Raw genomic sequence first — 19,800 nt, 5'->3', positions numbered from 1 at the left:
CTGCTTTTGTAGTAATTTGTTTACTTAGCTGTCCGCTGTGTCAACAGCCACTTGTTTGTTGTCGCTGGCTGACAGACTGCACTCTATTTAGGCGTTTTCTACCGTGTAATCAGCAGCATATGGAAACAGTTTTAGAGCGAAACCATCGAGGCTTTTGTCAACTCCACAAACCAGACATAATGTAACCGTGACCTGTAATCAGCTAATCAGAAGTGATGTATCGCCGCAGTAAATATCACTTTTGTCGATTTTCTACCAGTAGAATAGAGTATAAACTTGAAGCAATGAGGCAGTAAACCCCAAGTGTGAGCCATTATCAGTATTGCAGCTGTTAGGGAGTTTACAACTGGAGGCGATTAACGCACTTGTGCACTTTAACTCGTTATCATATTTCCATGAATGTGTGTGTTGCATTTGGTTAAAGTCAACCCGCCCGTCCACAGTGTCACTTGCCCTTTGCCCTGTTTCGTGCAGGGACATACTCCAGCCCCGCCCTGCCACGCTAAAGAGGATTAAACCCAGAGAGAGAGAGAGAACATGAATGAAGAGCTTCTACTACAAAAAGCTCTCAGTCACAAATAGCTTCTACATAAAAAAAGAGTCACAAATCAAAATCATGGGAAAAGATGTTCCTGTGTTTGTTTTTCCTCATTGCTGAGTCAGAATCGCTTCCCCCTCATTCCCTCAGAGATGTGCAGGAGCCAATGTACCATTTTTTTACTCTATCAATAGTTTAGTCACATTTACTGTCACTAGGAAGCCCCTGATGTGTGTGAATATGGGGAAACTTACAGTATATATTCATAATGAGGGTAGGCAGAATAACATCTAACAACAAAAATACAAAGATCTGACTATGTTGTGCATTTCCAGGATCAACAGGCCGTCTCTGACCTACGGCGAGGCGGCGCAGTATGGGATGGAAAATGTTTCGTGGCTGAGGAGACACTCACAATGGGGAAGGTAAAATAAATATTTACCAGTTTGCCAAAATGAGTGTTTGTCTTTTTGTTCAAGTCCTCTCCTACAGTCCTGATCGTAGGGTGGATTTGTTTTTTGTTTGTTTTTTTTTACATATTATTACAAAATGATGTATTCAGTGGAGAGTTTCATGATGGAATATGATTCTAGAGGAAACACTGAATACATGATATAAAGATATAAATATAGTAATGCTTTACTTTATGGGTATTTTATGGATAATTTCGTAGAGGTTTTGTGGATAGGTCAGTGTGATTTGGTACCAATTGTAGGGAAAATCATCAATTGTTGTGACAGTGTTCAACTGTTACACTTCCACTTAATAAACTGATGAATTGCTAGTCACTAGTTTAACCTACAATCTTTATTCAGTGCAGGAGTTCAGCTAAACATGCAAAAATAGGACAATTGTCTTCAGGCAGTTCAACATATATATGGATAAAAAGTTCCCAACAGTAAATGAATAATCATCCAACAGTAGTTCTGTTAAATATGGGCAATCTTTGATGAAATTCCTATTTTGCCTAAAATTAGTGCCAAATTACATATTTATTTTCAGGGAACTTTTGAACATATTTTGTTAAGTAATTATTCAGAAATATACAGACCGGTGAAGAGAAGCGTTAGCATGAAAATAGCCAAATTTCAAGGAATAGTTCAAGATTTTGGGAAATTATTTTCTTTCTTGCCAAGATATAGATGAGAATATTGATACCACTTTGATATCTATAAATATGAAGCTACAACCAGCAGCCAGTTAGCTTAGCTTAGCACAAAGACTGTAAACCAGTATAAACGGCTAGCCTGGTTCTGTCTAAATATAATACAAACACCTCTAAACTTGTCAAACTTTACCAAAATATGAACGTTTTTCTTTATAGTCACTGAATATACATATATTTAGGCACAAAATATTGCAGTCAGGAATAAAACATCAGTATTTCCCTTCCGAAACTTATCTCATTCATGTACCTGTTAGCTCATGAACCTGTGATTACATAGTTTAGTCTCTGTATTTACTGTATAAGTATCTTCTGTCTGACCCCTTTCATTTCTCTCTGTTCTCAGACGGACGGTGAACTTGTTTCTCATCATCACTCAGCTTGGCTTCTGCTGTGTCTACTTTGTCTTCCTCAGTGACAATGTCAAGCAGGTCATTAAACACACACACACACACACACACACGCCACTCATCACTTTCCCAGAACCAGAATCAGTGACTTTATACAGACAGACACCGATGCTCAAAAGCACTGTAACATAATGTTTCTCATTCACAAGTCATCTACTGCTTGTCACACTGCTGCTGGACATCATGTTGTTTGCTGTGTCAACACAGCATCCAGCTTACTGTGCTTTGTGACCTTTGACCTAACAGCAGAATGAATCCATGGTGTTTACGTGCCCCAATAAATGTAGAGGTTGAGCACAAATGTAGTGTGTGAACCACATTCTGTTTACTTTGATGATGGACTTGTGGCCTTAACTCAGTCAGGATGGTTGCTTTAGTTTTATTTGACAGTGTCCATTCTTATGTAAGAGTATTACATAGAGCAGGTCTGACTTTGTACTTAAAGTTGGCACACACCAAAGTAGAAATAGGTCACGAGCAGTAGTTGAATAAAAGTGATTTCCATGACAGCAAGGATTTATATGCAAATGAAATGCTACAGCACGCGCTGGTAAAGCTGCAAATAAATTTCTACTACATGAGGTGGAAATGGAAACGAATTCTGATACGTCTTTGCGGGAACTTTTGTAATTATGGAAGTCTGATGGTTATCAGTATTGTCACGCTTCTGCTTCATTTAGTTTTACAACTTCTCTTCATGTTTGTTAACCTGAATTTGAGGTGACAGAGTTCAGAATGACTAGAAAATACTGATTCAACAAAATGAAACTGATAATGAGATAAACTCACAGTAAAAACAGAATATAATCATCAAGTTTTTACTTCTTTTCTACCCAGGCGCTTCCGTATCATCCGTCGTCATTGTTAAGTCACAGGAATTTTAGTTTTATCTCGCTGTGTGACCTTTGACCGGTGACCGCTTTACCACCTTTTGCCTCCTTTGTTATGGTTGGAGATCTTTTTAAACCTATGACCTGTGATTTAAGACCTGCGTACTTGCATTTTGAACCACTGTTGGATCTATAAATCCAGTTTGAATTCTTTACAGTACAGTTTCTCACCACTAGATGGCGGTGTCTGTCTGCTGTGATGGTTACCTCTCCTCTGTCAATAATGAATACATTCATGGAAATAAACTTTTTTTGGGGAGTTTGTGGTGATGGTAAATCATCACTGTCTTCTTATTTTTCCGAACCAGTTTGCATTGTAATGAACTAACGACCTCCTAAAATGATGAGTTGAATGATCTACAGTGAAAGTAATTCTACAGAAACATACAATGACATAAATTTTGATTTTGATTATCAGTTTATCTTGTAATTTATTCCTCCAGTTAACATACCAAACATTTATGTATAGCTTGTCTACTTTTCTCTGTTTTATATTTTTGTAAATCACAGTTAATGCTTTGGGTTGTTTGACTCTTGGTCAGAAAAAACACTGTTAACTTGTGATAGAAATCTGTTTTAGAAGTTTTGTTGATTAGATACAGATATACTCAACTGTGACAACAACTTCAATTGCTTGCTGATGAAAAGCAGCAGCTGTTCCAAGTAGTTAAAATCAGCAGTGGACATAAGTCCTTCCTGTAGATCCTCCTTGAGATGTCGCCGCTCTGACTCACAACAAACTGTCCTCGCTGGAGAATACTTAAGAATCCCACTTACACAGCTGCTCTCACCCACCTTTCTTCTCCTTAACATCAAAGCGAAACGTCAGAAAATTATCTGCATTACAAAACTCTTAAGCTGAAGCGTTTCCCCTCCTGCGCTCAAATGTAAACTGACTTATCCCCTCCTCCTGTTCCTTTACTAGGTGGTGGAAGCAGCCAACGCCACCACCTTCAGCTGCCAGATAAACTACACCAACCAGACCCAGGTGTTGGTGCCGAGCTTCGACTCCCGTCTCTACATGCTCTTCTTCCTCCCCGCCTTCATCCTGCTGGTTTTCACCCCCAACCTGAAGTACCTGGCTCCCCTCTCTCTGGTCGCGAACCTGGTCATGACCGCCAGCTTGGTCCTCATCTACTTCTACTCACTCACGGTAAACACCGGATTTATCGCCAGCGTCTGATCTGCGCTGCTGTTACCTACTGCACCTTTTATTCCATGACTCTCTTGACATGCACACAAGAAACCAGTTAGGGGACCGCAGCCCCCCTCGGCTTTATGGAGCTTTATAGTGAGTTTCGGCTCATTGTTTCGCTGTCAGGCTGCGACTTCACTGTTTTGGTTCTCTCTCAGTGCTCTCATAGCGTCATTTTGGGTCGCAGCAGGCAGCTGTTTTCAGAGAAAAAGCTCTAAAAAGCCACTGTGCACTACCTGCTCAGCACCAAACATCAAACAGACAGTTAGCTGTAGACTAGCTGGTGAACATAGTGGAGCATTTAGCAGCTAAAGAGCCAGATATTTCCCTCAAGAGTTGGTAGAGAGCAAAAACAAGAGCTAAAAGAGAGTGAATATTGGACTTATATTCACCAGGTGGACAGAAACACGACTCTAAATGAATGATAATGTTGCTCCGTACTGGCTGGATGTGGAAATAAGCAGCTGTTTGTAACATAACAGCTTAAAAGGTGCTCACAACTTGTCTCTGCTGCCCCCAAGTGGCCAAAAAAAAACAAACAATGAATGCAGGTTTAAAGATAAATCCTTAATGCTGTTTCAAAAACCCACTAAGTTGTTTAATATGAAGGTTTTTCAGAATCTTCAAAGACTTTTCTGTCCATCTGGTTCTAAAAGGTTCTTGGTTTCACTGCACAATAAATAAAGATTTTCAAGGATTCTATTTCCAAATCAAAAAAAGAACACATGATTATTTATTAAAATATGAAATAATGGACAGTAATGTTAAAATAATAAAATGTGCCTAATGATAAAACTTAATTTAGTGTTACAGAGACTTTACCACCTGATCAGCCAGTCAGTTTAAATCAAACAGACTCAGATTTACTGTTTTTTGATGCATCACCTCACAGATCAGTGATTGTTAGTTCATACTGGCTTACATGTAAAACAGATTAACTTAACTGCATGTCAACCGTGTGACTCGTACAATTTCACATGTGATCTGTCTTTAAAAAGGAGGAAAGATTAAAAACGTAAGCACTCAGTTGTGGAATCTAAGTAAAAAAAAAAAAACTACATACATTGCAATAAAGTATCCTCTGTGAGGTAGAAACTTCGTTCTGTGCAAGATTATAATCTGTTGTTTATCTGCAGTAATCTAATGTGATCTAATCTAATCTTTTCTCCATTAAAGTTTACAGCCAACCACATTAAACTCTCACTTTTCTTCTGCGTGTGTGTATGTGTTACAATCCGTCTCTCTGTTCTACCCTGCTGATTGGGTCCCGGGGTTGTTATGGATAACAGGACAATTGGTAGTGACAGAGTCTCCAGATTACCTGTTTTCCGGCTGTGGAGTATTTCATCACGCGGCTTCTGCCCTTTTACGGATGTATAGCCGACGTGTTCCCTGAGAAACGGCCTTGCCTTGAAGAAAGCAATTTCTTGCATCAGAAACCTTACAAAGATTCAGCACTAAGCGATACATGCGGCCCCTGCAAGGTGTTTTTGTGGCTGATGAATCACCCGAGCAAGGAATTTGTGGGAAACTAGAGCATAGAGGCTACTTACATTACAAAAACACTCTTGAATCACTTTCTTTTGTTGCTCGCTGGTGCCGTTTTTTTATATTTTAGCTCTGCATTTAACCCCAAGAATATATAATTATATAAAAACCATGAAGTGGAACTATTAAACTCAGCATTCAAGCACCACATTGACTTTTTGGCTCTCTCTGGTGACATTCACTTCTAGAGTCAGATGAAATGTGTTCATATAAAATGTCATATGGTCATTTCCCCTTTAAAAGTCAAGACATAGCTGATGGTTGTAAATCCAGTTGACTCTTTTAATGCTTCCCCAGTTGTTAGATATAAATCAGTCATTATTTCATAGCAGGAAACTGAGGCATGTCTTCATGTGATGTAAAAGGATCACATTCACCAACTCACATTATCTTATAAGTTTTATTGATATGAAATTATGGCAGTTCCCCTTTTCTATTATCCTACTTCTTACCAAAGGCCTTAATTATATGCAAGGACAACGAATGAGTCCAGCAGGACCACGGAGAGTTCTTGGCACAAGGTTTTGTTATTGCTTATGTTTTTTTTTTCTCCATTTTCTCCTCAGAACATCACATACCCCATCAACCTACCGAGTGTAGGCAGAGCCAAAGACTACCCTCTCTTCTTCGGGACGGCCATCTTTGCCTTTGAAGGGATCGGAGTGGTACGTCTGACCGAGTAATGATAACTGGATGAAGCTTAGACACACATTAACATATCAGACGTCATTTACACCTGGTTTTATCATGCAATCTGTATCTTGAAACATAATCTGACAACTGATGACAGGTCTTTGCGTTTACAGCTGGTGTTAATAAGCGTTCTTGTTGCTGGGAGTTTGTCTGCTTTGTGATTGAATCTCAATGTGCAAAATTATGAAGGTAGCGTCGGTAACTTGGTCAATACACTTGAATCGGATCACAATGTGAGCCAAACCTCTGTAGGATTTTGTTTCCAGGATGTTCCACATACATTTACACCTGCATTGATGTGTTTTTCCTTTTCCAGATGAGATACAAATCACATGTTATACCAGGTGTAAATGGCTTCATAGACACACAGTTCCCATATGGGAAGTCAGTGAAAGGTCATCTAAAATAAAAGCATGAATTTATATTGTTTTTATTATGTACTTTATGTTATTTTTTGCTTCTAGACCACATGTGTTTATCACTTATGTCAGTGAGGAACTTGTAGTAGGAAATTAGATCATTAAGTGAGTAAACTTTACCTATTAAACGGTGGTTTACAACATTTAGTTCAATTTATTTGTCATATTTTTCAGGCTTTATCAAGTTGTCTTCACACGTTATTGCGTTATTGCTTGGTTGAGACAAATAAATGTGCTTTTTCATACTCACAAACAGTCTGACTGTATTCAGGCTTCACATAGATTAAAGCTTCTATTTCTTATGTTTTGTGTTGTCTTATGTGGTCTGGACATGAGTTTGGAAATTCAGGAAAAATCTTGCTGAGCTTTTCTGTCCAATAACACCAAAGTATATTTTTACATGTCATCTGTTGCTTTTGTTTTTCAGTCACGTACTGCTTTAACAGAACTCTGCAGAAGCTTTAGATAGGAGTGAATTCCTCATTGGTATTTAATTAACAGCACTCAGCGCACCGGAAAGAACATCACACTTTTCAATATGGCGAGTGCCGTGCAAGAGAGCTTCGGTCTTTTACTGAAATGTCAACACAGATTTAGCCTTCATTATAATTTCCATAAGCCAAAATAAAGACATCACAGCCGGAGAGGAAGTGACATTTGAAAAAGGAAAAAAACTTGCACGAACATCGTTAAGACATTTTCTTTCTTGTATCTTTGGACCGTTGGACTCGTAAGTGTCGCTCACAAATCATGGAATGATTTTTTTTTGTCTTGTTAACGGTCTGGTTGTGTTTTTGTCTCTGTGGGTCGGCAGGTTCTTCCTCTGGAGAACAAGATGCAGAGGCCTCAGAGTTTCACCTTGGTTCTGTATTTGGGAATGAGCATCGTCACCTTCCTCTACATCAGCCTTGGTACTATTGGATATATGTGCTTCGGTGAGCACATAGGTGGTAGCATCACACTCAACCTGCCCAACTGCTGGTAAGTTAACATCATCATTCCCTGGAGTACTAACTGATGTCGGTCATATAGGACATTCACCTGATCACAATGTTTGAGTGCTAATGTCAGACTGAATGCGGCTCAACAAGACCTTCAGTATCTGCCCCAGAACTATAGGTGAACCTTGGTGGTGGTGGCAGAGTTAGATCCTATGATGCCATCTAGTGGTTTCAAGAGAAACTGCATCTACCTCTGTACAAGTCAGCTGGACTGCAACGCACCGACTCGCTAAAAAGCTAACGTTAGTCGTTTAGATTCAAAGTTCATCCTTGACCTTGGAAACAGTAGTTGAGAAAACTTGATCCAAAAATCTAAAAGGAAATATATTTAACCTGCTCGATGTATTTAATAAGCTCTACAAAACTCAGTTTCTTACTTCAAGCTGCCGTTATCGATGTTGTCGACAGAATTTTAAGCATCATTATGGGTAGCTTCTTGCCAAAACGCTCCTTCAGACTTGCAGCTGTTTTATGCTTTTGGGACTTCTATCAATGAACACAAATTTTAAACACATTTTTCCAATTTTTTGTACTAATGATTAAAGTTTCATGGAAACTGCATCTACCCCTGTACAAGTCAGCTGGACTGCAACGCACCGAGTCGCTAAAAAGCTAACGTTAGTTGTTTAGATCCAAAGTTCATCCTTGACCTTGGAAACAGTAGTTGAGAAAAGCGGTCCCACATCCACAATGTCCAAAATTGATCCAAAAATCTAAAAGTAAATATATTTAACCTGCTTAATGTATTTAATAAGCTCTACAAAACTCAGTTTCTTACTTCAAGCTGCTGTTATCGATGTTGTCGACAGAATTTTAAGCGTCATTATGGGTAGCTTCTTGCCAAAACGCTCCTTCAGACTTGCAGCTGTTTTATACTTTTGGGACTTTTATCAATAAACAGACACATTTTTCCAATTTTTTTGTACTAATAATTAAAATTTCATGTCCATCCAAGAATCTGAAATACTTCAACATGCAGTCGCCTTTAAATTTACAAGCAGGTTTGGAAATGTGTGTGTCATCTAGTCTTTTAATTAACGCAGTTGGTCTTTGGCTTGATGTGTACTCATTTTATTCCTTCTGCTGACTGTTTTCTTTTTCAGGGGTTATAAAGTTAGTAAAACTACACGATACTCAGACTGGATGTGTTTGCTCATTACTTGTTACTATCGTCACGGCTGCAGGAGACAGACGTGTCTCGACTGGACTGATGCCACTAATTAGTGGAATAGATTGGCTGTTAATGAGGTTGAAAATTCAAACGCTATAATTACCAGCATCTGTTAGAGGAAAAAAAAAAGTGAAGCAGAAGACAGTCAATATTTACAAGGACTACAAATAGATTCCTCTTCATCTCGCAATATGTTTTTTGATGGATCTTGAACATAAAAACCGAGGCCTTTTGCTCGTGCTTGTTTTATATTTTATGAAAGGTTTTTGATTAGATGCATTTCAGTGCACTAAACAAGTTTATATATAATCAATGGGCTGTAACTTTGCTATGCAACACAGAATTTTTATGTTTCTTCAAGGCTGCTCACCGAGTCTGTTTTTCTTTTGTCTTTCTTTCCCTCTATTTCTTCTTTTCTTCTTCACTTTCCCTCCTTTTCCTTTCCTCCCTCTCTCTTTCACTGTTTCCAGGACGTACCAGGCTGTGAAGCTGTTGTACTGCTTTGGTATTTTCATCACTTTCGCCCTGCAGTTCTACGTTCCAGCGGAGATCCTCATACCGCCGGTTGTGGCTCGCGTGTCGGAGAGGTGGGAGACGGCCGTCGACCTGCTGCTGCGCACCGTTTTGGTCATATTCACATGTAAGTATAGAGCGCCGAGGAGCTATTGTGTGAATCCGTTATGCTGGTGAATTCGCCGTATTGTGGAGAGGCTCTTCTTTTGCCCAGTTTAAAGCTACATAGTGATGATGAAGTTGAATTTGTGTTTAACACAGGGTTTCCCACGGTCATGTAAAACCTGGAAAAGACATGGAATTTTAAATTCTCATTTCCCAGGCCTGGAAAAGTCATGAAATTCATTAAATCAGCAAAAGTTTTGGGAAAGTCATGGAGTTTAATCTTGTTATCTGTAATGAAATGAATTACAGGGATTCAATAGCTAGTTTCAATAGCTAGACCAGTGGTTCTGCTCTTCAACTGGTCTAAAGATAAAACTGAGGGGTCATCAGATGATTAACAAGATCGAGACAGTAGAAAATACACACCTCAAACTTTCTGCGACACAAAATACACACTTTAATCATTGCAATATCTTCTTGTGAATTACTGTCTGCTTATATCTCTAGGTCTTAGAAAATTGAGTAAAACAATGCTGGTTGAACTGGTCACAATGTGTTGACAGTTACAACCTGTGATGATGGATCGCCAGACTTATGTGTCAGACCAAATCAAACCATGACAGAACCAGTAAAAGCTTAATTATGAAGGTTATTCCCCTCATTATAATTTGAATCATGTGTCTGTAGTAAATTACATCCTATCTGGTATTTTTGTCATCAGTTATTTGATATAAAAGTTCAGAACCACTTAGTAGTGTTCTGCCATCATCAACTAAACCAACTGAGCCAGGATTGTTTCTCATTCTGGTACGCTACTTGCTTGCGACTAAGGGCGCTAGTGTGACATTCATCTGGTTTATAGAGATGACTACAAGCTCTCAAATGACCTGTGTGTCAGGAAGGGCTCAGAGAATACACACTTAATAACATACAAAAAAAAACTAACAACAGAGGGAGCAAAGATCTGCTCCAATTCAGCTTTTCAAATGCAGCTCAGACTGTGATCAGCCTTGCTTCGGTTGGCAGCTTTCATCGTCTCCGGCGTCGAATCAGTTCACTGTCTGTCCTCCTCCATTCATTGTATATTCTGATGCCGTCCCGTACAGTTATCTTTTTTTGCTCCTGAGCAGGAATAAGATATTGCCGGTTTGTGCTTCCTTTCTAAAGCTTTCAAACTTACTTCTATGGTGCGCCCGGTTTCTTTCATTGTATTTTTTGATTAAGTCCATTTATATAAAAAAAACGGAGCCGTGACAATCAGCCTGCCAGCTGGCACTTTAAAGGAATCTCAGCCAACAAATGAGTCACAAAAATGACAAGCAGCTCAGACCTGCGTCTCTACTTCCGCTATATGTCCAAAAAAGAAATTCACAGGGAGCTAAAAATGGAATCAGCTAACTTGGGGATCTGGTAAACAGTTCCCTGAGAACTATCCAGCTACAAGAACTAGCCCTTTTTGACCAATTAGTTCACTACGGTTCAAAATATCCCCTCATGCCTTGCCCCTCCTGCCTTTGTTTCCACTACAAACCCGTGAGGATTAGGCAAATGAGTCCGATAAGGGATTAAATGACAGCAGCGTTTGAGAATTAATAAAACTGAGAAATGTGGAGGTGGAAAAGTAGACTTAAAACCCCCCAAGCACACCTCTATCCATAGTAGCAATGATCCGCTGTGTGTTTTTATAGGTTTTTCTTTTGTTATTAACGTCAGTAAACATTAAGAAATGTCAAACCTGTGTCTTAATATTGATGCTAGAGGTGCAAATGGCTTGTTTACTGTGTGAATGAAGTTGTAGCAGCCACATGTTTTGTTTAGTACTGCAAAATCCACCCCAATACTTCCTGGAACACCAGTAAGTCCTACCTCTAGAGCACCAGGAGCTATTATAGAGGAACTAAATTTAGTCCCTGATCCCTCCGAAAGGCAGGTAAGGTTCCTGAGATCCGGAAATGGTTCCTGATAGGATGATCAGTCACGTTGGACTGCCAACTCACTGTTTTAGTGCTTGGCCTCAAGTTAACTTGCATAAAAAGGAGTCCAGTTACTTTACAGTGTGGTATAGATATCTTAAATGTGGGAAACAGAGAGCACTGGTATCAAATCAGCTCTTGATGTAGTTTAGTATCAGACTTTTTATAATGGGATCGGTGTATCTAATCTGTTGCCCTTTTCTAGTCCACTTTCTAAGATAAATGAGTCCAGGTCTGTTGTGTGTGTGTGTCTCTCAGGATCTCTCTTTTTTTTAATTGCTCTAAATCTCAACCACCTCTGTGTCTTTAGGGCTGGTTGACTCTGATAGATCCATATTGATGAGTGACATTTTTACTCCAGGATTCATTTAGAACGAATGTGACCCCAACCCACGTTTAGCTACCGTATTAGCGGTTAAATGTAGCTGCAGCTGAAGGTTTCTTTCTGTAAGAGTCTAACTGTCTCTGTACATTATATTTATATATATATATATAAACAGGCCAGTGTGAGATTAGATGGTGAGAGACCGGTAGATTGGACTCTTGCTCTCACGGAAACCGTAATTGGATGAGAGGAAATGCTGCTCTTTAAAATTATATTTCTAACCTCATCCTGTGACATTCAGCCAGCGATCACGTGAAGTGTGTGAGTCTGCATGTAAGATTCCTGAGTTCCTGTGTTAAGATACATCTGTATGTGTTTTTGTGTATCTGCAATTGTGTGTGTTTGCATGTGTGTATATCAGTATGTGTGTGTGTGTGTACTATACATGGCTGTGAGGATGCAACACTTCTGCGGTCATGTGTTTCTGTGGATTAACACTTGATTGCCTGTATATCTCAAGGGGTGTGTGTGTTTGTGTGTGTTTGTGTGTACTGTACATGGCTGTGAGGATGCAACACTTCTGCAGGTACGTGTTTCTGTGGATTAACACTCGATTGCCTGTGTATCTCAAGGGGTGTGTGTGAGTGTGTGTACTTCTGAAAGTGTTTGTGTACATCTACAGTTGCATGCGTGTCCATCGAGCCGTGTGTGTGTGTGTGTGACACTTGCTCCTTGGCCTCCAGTGTTTGGGAAGCTATTAGCAAGCTACCAATCACTTCATACTGGAAGACGTTGATCTACAGCAAAGCTAGCCCAGGGAGAAATCTAGTCTGGTTAAATAAAGCTACTTAGAAAAAGTAGTTTAGTCTACTTTGTGAAAAAAAAAGATCAAATTGACAATGTGATACAAAAGTATAACAAAATATAATACAAAAAGCCAAATGCCAGGAAAAAATGCCACTCAGTTGAGTTTATTGCAAAAGCAATACATAAACCAAAGAAATAAAACAGCCCACTATTCATGGGAATGAGTCCAGGTGGTCCACTACTGCACCACGCAGGATTATTCGCTGTATGAGCACTGAGCTACACAAAGGTCAAGTGTGCGGTGGCGGCTGCCTGACGAATGCATTGCCTGAACATGTCTTCACAGCGGTCAGGAGGAAAGAAGAAGAGGGTGAAGCTGTTCAAAGGGGGTTCAATTACAGTAGATTTAGTTTTATGGCCCCAAGTTTCAGTAATTAACTACACAAAAATGGCAAAAAAAATAATTTAACTGCTTTAATCACTATGCAAATATGAATGTAGTTGAACTACCAGCAAGCTACTGTAAAATGTAGTTAAACCACTAGTTTAATTACATGTTGTTCACTACTGCACAACACTACTGGCCTCCTTGTGATGGAGTGGGTCTCTCACGTGAATCGAAATGAAACCCAGAAACTTAACAGCCACGTGTCTTGTTCTCAAACACACACACACACACACATCCCCCATCTGTTCTCCGTCCTCCCCCAGTTTCAGGCAGCAGCAAACAGTTCCCTGTAATAGCTCTGCTCCTGCTATTTATAGCAGCAGTAGTCCTCCATTTGCTATTGATTCCCATTCACCTAGGACTGCTGATCCTTTAACTCTGTTGTTGTCCTGTACTGCCCCTGTCAAGATTGTTGTGGAGGCTCTAAGACACAATGTGGTCAATAGGTGGCAGACTTCTACCCATTTAAAGATAATTATGTTCACATTGAAGCTGCCAGGGTTTGAGATCTCCAGTCTCCTTGTAACTCTGTGAGTAGATGACTGTGAGTAGCATTTAATGAGGCTGGAATTTGTGCGTTGGCTTTTTTTTTTTTTCACATATGTAGGAATATTACTACTTTTAATTAAAATATAACCTCGTCTAGGCACCACATCCTTAAGGGAAATCTGGACTGTCCGGAGGAAACATTAAACCCTGAATTCAATTCTCAGTTTGATCAATTAATCAGTCTGCTAACCGTAAGCTCTTTTCAAGGCAGTAACCTCTGTTTTGCTGTGTTCAAAGAAACGAATTACAACAGGGAATGCTAATGGAAAACTAACTCAACTTATCTTAACATTATACAACATCAACCATTGATCACAAAGCCATGTTATGCCTTATGATTGACGAAGATTTGTTGTAGTTGATGTCGTCTCATTGCATTGGTTGGGTTGAGCAGTAGTTAGCGTAGGGTGTAGAGTCACCAGCCATGTTTGGTGGTTGCACGGCCCAGATCGAGCCGTGGGTTGTGAGCCGGTCTTTGCGGAGGCAGCGATGTTGAACCACTAGTAAGGAGTGGTTAAACCTCGTTTCAGGCTGCCGTGAAAGAGTCTCTGTCTCACTGCGGTCAGCAAGCAGACCCAGATCCAGTTTAATCGTCGCTATCTTCCTCAAAGCAACATTTCAGTTTGAGTTGAGGATTCAGGCTTTGGCTGGCTTCTTGTAATCTTAGTTCAGTGCCGAATAAACTTCCCTGACGACACTCAAGTCTTTATTCAGTAGTGGTGTAAATGTCAAAATTGAAATACTTTACATGGAGACTTAATGTTACAAATAAAACAAAAACAAACTGAACTTGTTTCAATAAAAGACCAAAAAATGTGCATAATTGGTTGAAAAACAAAGACAAGAGACATCTTAATAGAAGAATTGTGTCTTGGCTTATGGGTTTCTGGAGGCCAACTCAAAGAGAAACCCCTTTGAGGTTGTTTTATAAGTTTAGATAAGATGGGCAAAGTTTTGGGTGTATTTTAAATGTTTTCGCGCCAAAACTGTTGATGAATATTCAATTTTTTTTTGCTATGGGGACTTTTAAGGTGCGGCTGACTTTGACTTGAGATGATTAATTATTTTCTTACACTGGGGAATTAAGTTTTGAGATTTAAACCAGATTCATACTTTAGAGTCACTGTGTTTGGATACTTCATGTCACACTGTAAACTATATATTGTAAAACCATTCAGAAAAAAACGGTTCAATATTATACATTCATTTCATAATAATTCAATCCTTCCTGTCAACATACCAAATATTAACATTCATATTAACACTTCTCATGATGTTCAGACCTTTAGCCTTCATTGATTCAACCTTGTCAAACCATCTAGATGAAATAAAAGTTTAGTACTGTATTGGAAGAAATAAAGTTAAAACAAAAATTATGTCTCTTTCAGAAACACAATTTCAAATATAAATTCAACATAACTCTTACTTCATAAGATAAAAACATTCAATATGACTATTATATCCTAGTAAAAGAAAACATTCAACCTGAAATTCTTCACACATTGTATTTTACATTCCTATTACTTCAGCAAACCTCATTCATTCAATACAACTACATGTTTTACATATTAATTAGACATTTAATTCACATGAAATTCAGATGTGGCTCAGATTTGCAGAGAGACTCTGAATGAACTCATGAATGTCCTTTAGGAATGTGAGAGTTTTATGACCTTTGTCTGGGAAGAAGAAAAGGGGTTTTCTGTCCATGTGTGTTGAATTATCGGTCCTTTCTCATGATTCAAATGAACCCAAAGGTCATAGAAACTTTCAGTTGAGACCATAGTTTAGTTATTGGTCAGAAATGGCCTCTCAGGAGGTCTGTTCAGTCTCCATTTTGTCACAGTGTTTAACTTTTGTCAGTATCATGTTGTCAGACTCTCACTTGGCAAAGAGTCCAGGAGTGAGGCACTAAGCCATGTCTCTATAGAATTCACTCACCTTCTCAATTTGAAATTATAGAAAGGTTGTTTATCCCATTAAATTAAAGACAAGGCCCCAATGTGTCCTACACATAGTTGCCATGGTTGCCACAGTCTTCTTGTAACTCAGTGAGTAGATGACCGTGAGTAACATTTAAATGAGGCTGGATTTTGCACATTGGCAATTTATTTCACATAGTTGCAAGGTTTTATCTGCTACATAACTGATTACATTGTGTAAGGCAACAGAAACACACTTTTTGTACTGTGTGCTAATCATTAATCATCAGGAAACATCTGTTTTTTTCAGTTAAGACAAAGTGTTATGGGTGTATTTCTCCTTTAATGTCTTAAACACTGAAACACACACCAGTCGGTATAAACAACCACTGTACAAACTTTATTTTAACCTCAGTTGGAGATCCTAAAGTTTCTAAATGCACCAAATTTGTCTTACTGAACTACAGGAAAATGTAAAAATGATGCACAAGAAATATAAAATCCATGTCGTTTGTGAGATCAGTTGCAGCCACCATGAGAAAGTCTAATCTGGGTGCTGGAAAGGAGGCTCAGAATATTATTAAATCTCAGATTTAAGAGGAGTAATGAAGATTTTATCCTGGTTGTGAAACAGGGCACCAGCTGTTTACTCTTAAGTAAGAATATTGGATGGGTCATGGGACTGTGTCCATCCAGTCTATATGGTCTATGTGGACTCATGAGAAGGCTCATATTTATATCTTGTAGATGGAGCTACCGGAATACAGAGTGCTGGGTCTCCACTCTTTGCAGCACTGCAATGAGAAATGTGTCCCATGTTCTTGACAATTGGTCAAGCATATCCTTGGTGGATGTTCCACTCCACCAAGTTTGTTCATTGTGACCAAACCTTTTTGTGATTTTTTTTTTTTTTTTTTTGACACAATCTCTTGACGCAGCTCAGAAGTGGAGTGCTTTCAGTTTGGTGAGCTGAGGATCACATCTCTGATTTCTGCCAATGATGTAGTTCTGTTTGCTTCAATATACAAGTGACCTTCATCACACAGTTTGCAGTCTGGTTATGAAACTGCTGGGAATGAGGGTCTTTTGAGAACTTGCAAGTCTCAGGACGATGCCCCCTTCAGTTTAGGAATGAAGTTAGCTATATTGTCTTGTGGTCTTGTTCAGGTGTAGTGTGGTGATACATTGACAGCAAGATTGATCTGGTATCTACAGTATTACAGGCACTATTGTAGGCGGCCATGATGTGTCAAGACTGTGCACCGTGGCGCTCTCCAAGGTGCTGATCCTGCTGCTGGGAGCACCTAGGAGCTATCCAGAGTTCTTTCCTTCGCCTCAAACCATAGTAGTGGAAGACTCCCACCAGCAGGAACATCCAGACAAAACCTTCTTTAGTCAAATCATTGTTTCACCTGTTTCCTAGAGTATATATACACCCTCTGTTAGCGTGTTCTGGTTGCTGAATCTTGAAATCTGTTTTCATGTGTGAGTAACTGCCTGTCACAGAAGAGTTAGCCTATCTTACTTCTGTTTGTTATTTTCTGTGCCATAGTTTGATGGTCGCCAGTACTTAGTTAGATAGCCTTGTTGGCTGTAGTGTTTTATTTGTTTTGCCAAGTAAATAAATCTCCTGAGAGGTTTCTTCACTGTTCTGCCTCTCATTTTCACTTGGGTCTTGACTACATTCTGATATGATGAAGAAGGATTTGGGCTTAAAGGTGAAGCTCTCACAACTCCAGTTGATCTACATTCAGATGGATACAAATGGCCGATGGATTGAGGAGTTCAAACATCTGAAAGGAGCTCAAACTACTGCTCCTTTGAATTGAAAGGAGACAGTTTAGTTGACTCCGAAAACCTCCCTCTGGAGGATTTGTCCAACTGGGAGATAATCCTGGAGTGGACCCAGAATATACCGGAGGGATTATGCATCCCACCTTGACTAGGATCACCTCAGGCTCCCCCGAGGTAGAGCTGGAGGACATGGCTGAGGAGAAAGACATTTGGGGTACTTGCTTTACCTCATGCCACCAAAAACCAGTCGTGGAAAAGTGGCATAAAATGAATGAATTGATGGATAGATGGTATTAAAAAGTAGTTCTAATAAAAGCAGCCGTTAAATGGTTAAATCCAGTCAACACAATCAATGTGTTTTTAAAACCAATTCAAGCTCCTTTTATACTTCCACTGAGCCTGAATATCACTTTGATTACATTCTGTAACATAATATAAAAGAGTATTTAAATTCTGGATGGATGGATTGTGAATGTCAAATTGACATGATACTAAGCAGTGCCTCATTCTAAAATGAGCAAAGGTTTATTGTTGTTCTTTCTGTGGTTTAAAGGCATGCTAAATGAGGCCTTCAAAACAGCTTTCTTTGTCAAAAACAAGGAGCTGAAGAAGTAATTGAGTTTGCAGCAGGCACACTGAAATCGATGACCAATCTACAAGTAATGAGGTGAATAGAAGCTCTCGTCCACATTTGATTGTGTTCACAAAGAACATTCGTGTAGCCTTGGGAATCAAAATAGTTGTATAGTGGTATGTTTTCAGTAGCATACTGATCCTTTGATCCTTTTTCTCCAAAATGCTGTTAAAATAAACCTGTATTTCTTCTTTTGTTTTGATAAATGGCCCATCAAAATGTATTGGTTGGTTTTATATATATGAAATATTGATGTCAGTGGGGATTTGGAATAAAATAGACCTGTTCTTATAACACCTGTATCCGTTCATCTGCATTGATGGTTTATAAAACACTGTTCAAAATTGCACAACTATAAACATAACCTTTGCTGTTTGCCGTAACATATACCTGTGACAGAGGGGTTCAAGTATATTTCATAATTCATCTGCCCTCCAATGTCATCTCTAAAGTCAGTCCTTTAAAAAGAAAACATCATCACAAACTTAAACCCTGTTTGGCTGCTTCAGAAGCAATTATAGTTCTGTAGTTTTTATTTTTATTCCAACTTTAATGAAGTCTGCTTTCACACTCAATAAGTTGTGTAGGGGTGTTGCGTAGCCTCTTGGGTATGGTACAATATGTAATCTGTACAGCCGGTGATGTACGATAGGTTTCATTCTCGGGGTAGGTGTTGTGTATCCTACGCACTCAGTGATGTTAAGTGCTTTGTATGAAAGCCTCCATTAAATGATGGATGTTGAGACTGCAATTCTTTGCCCGTCAGCCTTGAGGGAGATGTGAAGTGTTCATAATATAGTAGATGAATGTGGGGATCTCAAGTTGAGTTTGATACAGACAGTGTTTCTCAGCTGTAAGGAGTGCTTAAGTTCTTAATAGTATGTGTGCTTTATTAGACATCAGTGTATATACGGGACAGGGGAGATGCTGTACATGATGCAGTACATGATGCAGTACATGAGGGAAATAGAGCAGAGAATAATATGTAGAGTATAGAGATAAATATAACTGATATACATTGATGTCACTGATGCTATTCATTGCCGGGTTTGTGAATGTACAGTTGGTATTATCCACTACACCCTTTGATAGATTGATGATGGAAATATGAAAGGCATATTCCGACCAAGGAAAGTCCATCCTCAGTTCATTGCCATTCCCTCCTCACTGCGTATCACATGGTGTGAAAACTCGAGTCACGGCAGAGTTATTGAGTTACAGAACCACAGCGTTTGTTAGCCCCAGGGTCTTCATTTCCTTTATTAGCTGTGATTGGAGCCTATAGAGAATTATGCAGATGATATTTGCCACGCTGTACAGGTTTCTGCACTTGCATGTTGATAAGCTAATAAAAGGGAATAAATGCATACATGTGCCACTTCATGTCTGCAGGTCATTTGCAAGGCAGCCTGTGGTTTCATTGGCACTAAGCAGAGTGCGTGTTGAATGTGGAGATGGTGCAGCAGCATGAAAAGACTTGCTTCCAGTGGGATCCCACTGATGCATGCTTGAATGAAGGAGGCGAGGGACAGGAGACAGGACTGGAGGAATCATGTCGCTCCTACATGCATATCTGCAAGTAGGAGATTGCTTTTGGTTTTGAATCAGAATACAAGATTAGATCGAAGCAGTACATCGTCATCTGTGTATATGTAGAGTAAATCTTTAAGAGGACACCTCTGAGAGTCTCAGTCTTTGAA

The 19,800-nt window shown here is 39.3% G+C and overlaps 1 protein-coding gene across 3 annotated transcripts in view; it reads left to right on the top strand.

The window, feature by feature from the left end:
- Positions 1–19,800, top strand: part of slc36a1 (solute carrier family 36 member 1) — a 48,180-nt gene that overhangs the window by 8,066 nt on the left and 20,314 nt on the right. For all 3 annotated transcript variants that reach the window (XM_042419465.1, XM_042419464.1, XM_042419466.1), the window contains exons 6-11: positions 874–963; positions 2,050–2,134; positions 3,929–4,156; positions 6,313–6,411; positions 7,673–7,839; positions 9,501–9,670. In XM_042419465.1, the coding sequence (XP_042275399.1) occupies positions 874–963; positions 2,050–2,134; positions 3,929–4,156; positions 6,313–6,411; positions 7,673–7,839; positions 9,501–9,670 (839 nt within the window). The remainder of the gene's footprint in view (positions 1–873; positions 964–2,049; positions 2,135–3,928; positions 4,157–6,312; positions 6,412–7,672; positions 7,840–9,500; positions 9,671–19,800) is intronic.

The sequence above is a fragment of the Thunnus maccoyii genome, chromosome 8, assembly GCF_910596095.1.
Source record: "Thunnus maccoyii chromosome 8, fThuMac1.1, whole genome shotgun sequence".
NCBI lineage: Eukaryota > Metazoa > Chordata > Actinopteri > Scombriformes > Scombridae > Thunnus > Thunnus maccoyii.
This window is presented reverse-complemented; position numbering and strand designations above follow the sequence as displayed.